The following is a 4934-nucleotide window of genomic DNA, read 5'->3' on the forward strand; positions in this document are numbered from 1 at the left end:
TTTTTTTTTAACAGTTGATGGGCTATCCACTCTCCGAAGGGAAACTGGACCAGAAGACAGCCATGTCACTCTTGTGGAAGTCCTATCCCTTTTTTGTAAGAGTCTAGGAATCATGGGAATTGGCTGAGACCCAGAGAGGGACAAGGACTTGCCCAAATCATAGAGCAATTAAATGTCAGAATGAAGACTGGGGCCTCAGCCTTTCCCCCATCTTTCCACTTTTCCCACTTCACTTTCCACCCTAGTGGGGAGTTGCACAGGGCTTGTGGGGTTCACCATTGAGGCAGGCTTTCCTGGTGGGCTGGAGAAGCTGCATCACTCACCAAGGGGGTGGTGGTCACTTTTTGATCTATTTCAGTACATTGCTAAGGAACTGATTCCAGAAGCCATTGAGAAGTACTTAGGAGGAACAGACGACCCTGTCAAAAAGAAAGACCTGTTCCTGGACTTGTTAGCAGATGTGATGTTCGGTGTCCCATCTGTGATTGTGGCCCGGAACCACAGAGGTGAATCCCAGAGGTCGAACAGGGGAGGGACACAAACCCCACCAGCTTCTGTATCTGACCCACCTACCTCCCAGCATAGACAGACATGGAAACAGCTGAGGGTTAGGCCTCAAAGGCTGATTCCATATGGCATGGAGTGAGGTGCTGCCTTATTTTGGTTTATGCCAGTGGAAGACTGTGAGAAAAAAAATCCAGAGGCAAGTGGTTTTTTAAGGTGATGATCCCAGATAACAGCAGTAGTGAGGTGGGGAAGTGAGAGAGGAAGGAGTTGGAATCCAATCCATGATGCGTTGCCAAGGGAGTATCCACTGTGGACAACTGGAGCTGGGAAACTCAAGGAAACACCGAGAATACAGCGCTCAGGGGCACCCATCTGAGTGGCGAGGGAGCTGGGTATTTATTCACCAGCTTCCACTGGTCATTGGTTGAAGGCTCTTGCAAGGATTTGTTTATTCCCTGTGACTTTGACCTGCTGCATAGAGTAGTCTCTTGTGACTAGACAAAGGCCTCAGGCCGGGAGCTGCAGATGCTGGAGGTGGAAGTCAGGCTGGCATGCCCAGGAAGAGGTGATATGGGTGAGACACTGACAGCATCTGCTGCAAGGGCTCCATGCCTGGAGTTATTGTGGGACATAGGGCTGCTGTAGGACAAGTACTGAAAGATGAATTGTGGAAGGTTTTTAGGCCCAAGCTGGCTGCAAACAAGTTTGTTAAGTATTGGAGCTGGATAAAAAGTGGGAGTCCTGCATGGGATCCAGAGGATTGTCCAGGACCAAGAAGGCCAGAGAGAGGAGCTGGGGCGGGTGTGGGGGAGGTGGTCTGGGGAATGGCAATGTCTGAGGCTGGCTTTTGTGCATCTCAGTGCGTGCAGTAGTGTGCAAGCACAGGGCAAGGGCAGGGTCTATGCAGGACCTTCTACCACTGACCCAAGGCTGTGTGGGTGGGGCATGATGTTAGGGATGCGTGAGCTCACCTAGAGAGGAGTCTCTGTTCCTGGGTGCCAGCTAGAGGAGGCTCACAGGATTCTTTTTCTTCCAGCTCTCATTCGCCTAGTCTGCAAGCCAGGAAATGTCCTCTCTCTAATCATGCTGGAAGGGTTTTTAAATTTAGAACTTCATAAGCATGATAAAAACTAGCTAACGCTTAACTAGCAGGTGCCCAGACACACATTTGCACAGGAAGGGGCATGTGCTTATAACCCTCATTTCTTCACAGGGTCCTGATAAAAACCTTTAACCAAGACCACTAGAGTTGAATCTGTTCTTTCTTAAACTTGCCCTTGCCCCATGCTCTGCATGTGATTTATATATAGAGTTCCCATCTCCATCTTCTGATGGTTTGAGCAATACTGAACTTCTGTTTTTCATCTCATTTCCCATGACTTTAAGTTCAGGGTTTTTTTTTTTTTTTTTTGCCAGGACTACACAGATTTTATCAACTTTCACTTACTGTTGTCTCACTCTTTTTGATAAAAATAACATTTCTGAATATAAAATTAATATGTTAAATTATAGAAAGTTTCAAAAACATGGAAATACAGAAAGAAGAAACTAGGTATCACTCATAATTCCACTACCTGGAGGCAAGTGGTATAAATTTTTTGTGTTTTTGTCTAAAGATTTTCCATGTCCCATATACTTTAAAAATCAATTTTATATGTTACTTTTGTTCACAGAACACTATGTTGTGAGGATTTTCTGAATGTTGATACAAACTCATCAAAGCATTCCTTATTCCATGAAATGGCTGTATGAAATAGACTTTAATATTCCTGTCCTATTAGATGTTTAGCCTGGCTGCTCACATTCTGATGCTACAATAACACTGAGCTCAGCCTAATGTTCATAAGTCCCTAATCACAGGTCTAATAATTTTCTTAGGATTATTTTTAGAAGTGAATAACTAGGTTGGACAACAGAAACATTTTAGAACTTTGGGCAAATATTGCAAAATTGCATTCCACTGCATAAGAATGTGGATTTCTTAATTCTGTTTCTCATTTGGGATGCTAAGGTTAAAAATTAACATAACACTGCCAGTTTCATAAGCCTTCCACACCAACAAGAAGCACATCAGCCTGTTTGAATCTGCATGTCCTCCATGACTAGCCCTCTCATTGTCTCTGCTTCTCTTATTGTGCCTAATTGTCATTACCCAAATCTGTGCGCTACTTTCCTCTGAAGACTTGTGTTGTGATTGTAAGAATTGTATAAATATCAATGGCTTTAGCCAAAGAGTTTTACAAAGTACATTTTGGGCAGCATGCTGCCTGTAATAAGTTCTATCATTCACAAAAGCTCTTTCTTCTATGGTTGGCTCTGAGTTTCTTTGGAAAATGTTCGAGGGGCAAAGGCAAGGTCAAACCCTCCTTTTAGCAAGTTTTGCTTGACCTTGAAGCAGCCATTTAACAGGTGGATTACAGAGCCACAGAAGGATGGCATCTTTCCAGGTGCGCTTCCTGCTGAGCCGAGGGTGCAGTGAAGGAGGCCAACAAAGATGAGTAAATAGATTATTCTTCATTCTCACATTGAAATGACATGTGCGAGTGGGGCATGAGGTTAGGGATGCGTGAACTCCCATTGTTAAATCCTTTTGTGGATGAATTTTTAATGATGTTAAGAAATGATGGCTAGAGGTGGTGGCTCTTGCCAACACTCTCAGCATTTTGGGAGGCTGAGGTGAGAGGATTACGAGAGCCTAGGATTTCAAGATCAGCCTGGGCAACATAGTGAGACCCTGTCTCTACAAAAAAATTTAAAAGGGAAATGATTATAGTGTACTACAAAATACCATATATAATATCATCCCAAGTTTATATACATAAAAGAGAGATAAGCTAAAATAAAAAAGCAGCAGTCTCTGAGTGGTAGAGTTACGAGTGATATTTTAAATTTGATTGTTAAAATTGATTTTTAAATTATAAAGGATAAGGAAAAATTTTAGAAGGAAATACAAAAAATGCATAGCCCTTGCCTCAGGTAGTGGAATTATGAGTGATATCTAGTTTTGCTTTACGCGTCTCCATATTTTTGTTTCTTGTAATTATTCCTAATTGTTTTTATTTTATTTTCCAACTTTCTTACTGTACCCAAAGGGGAAGACATTGTAAATTTTCTCCACTGGCCTGGCATTGCCCTGACTCTTTCCTTCTTAGTGTCACTTCTCAGTGGGTATCATGACCCCAGTGCAAAGTGCTGAGGCACAGGGCCAGGAGGCCCATGAGGTAGCCCTGAAGGGGCAGTGATCTGTGGCTCCAATGAGCCAATCATTGGGAAACTGGCATCATCTTGGGGCTGAGACAGGAGAGCTTTGTTGGTGGGAGAGGAGGGCAGAGCAGAAGGAGAGAGGGCAGGAGAGAGGCAAGGTCACCCTTGCTCAGCCCCTTCTTTTCTCTGCCAGGACTTTACTGCCTTAACACCCTAACACTCCCTGGCCAGGCAGGCAGCAAGACACATGGGGATAGTGAGCTATAAAGCAGTGAGTGCTGCAGATTCCTGAGACACAAGAGGCAGATTGTTCCCTCTCTGCATATGTTTGTATTTAAATAGCCTCACGTTCAGACAAGCAACTTGGATTTGCTTCAGTCTTCTCAGGATGGGTGAGAAAAACACTGCAAATGCTCAAAACGAGGCAGAACAGAAGACACCTGTCAGGGTGGAGACGGCATCCAAGCGAATGAATGCAAGTCTATTATCAATGAATTACATCCATTGTAACTAGACGTAGAGGGATTGTCTTGTGTGAGAATGCACCAGCAGGCAAAGGGGTTTACGAGGCAGAGTCAGTGTCCCTGCACTGGCAGTTATTTTAAATGAATTGACCCAGGGTTTCCATATTCATTCATTAAACATTTGTTCATTGAACAAATATCTGGCTCTAATTCCAGTTCCACCTCAACCAGCTATGCAGCCTGGAGCACGTCACTGAGCTTTCCTGTGACTCTGTTTCTCTACTGTGCTGACAGCCAGAGGTTTCCTGCAGAGCTGGAGACCTTGGTAGCCTCCAGGTATGTGTCTGGCAACATGAACTGTGCATGAATCCTTGTCTTCTCAGATGCTGAAGCACCCACCTACATGTATGAGTTTCAGTACCATCCAAGCTTCTCATCAGACATGAAACCCAAGACAGTGATAGGAGACCACGGGGACGAGCTCTTCTCCGTCCTTGGGGCCCCGTTTCTAAAAGGTAATGGCTCCTTGCTGTCCCTGAGCTTGGAGTTAGGAGACCTGGGTTCCAGTGTTGGTGTGGTGGCCTTCAGCAAGTTTCTTCTCTCCTGGTCTTAGTTTCCTGATTATGTATAACAGGGTTGAATGTCACTGGGTTGTCCGCCAGCTTCCTCCCACTCTAACACATGTGAGGGGGGATGTGTATTCATGTGCCCTCTGCACAGACACTCAGAATCCTGCTCTGTGACATCAACAAGACAGGT

The 4934-nt window shown here is 44.5% G+C and overlaps 1 protein-coding gene across 1 annotated transcript; it reads left to right on the plus strand.

The window, feature by feature from the left end:
- Positions 1-17: 17 nt before the first annotated feature.
- Positions 18-4690, plus strand: LOC116465427 (liver carboxylesterase 1-like; the record flags this gene model as incomplete). Its single annotated transcript, XM_032148501.3, has 3 exons — positions 18-95; positions 359-506; positions 4559-4690. Coding segments are annotated over exons 1-3 (358 nt in total), but the record flags the coding sequence as incomplete, so codon positions are not given.
- Positions 4691-4934: the final 244 nt, after the last annotated feature.

This window comes from Hylobates moloch, unplaced genomic scaffold (assembly GCF_009828535.3).
Source record: "Hylobates moloch isolate HMO894 unplaced genomic scaffold, HMol_V3 SCAFFOLD_5095, whole genome shotgun sequence".
Lineage (NCBI taxonomy): Eukaryota > Metazoa > Chordata > Mammalia > Primates > Hylobatidae > Hylobates > Hylobates moloch.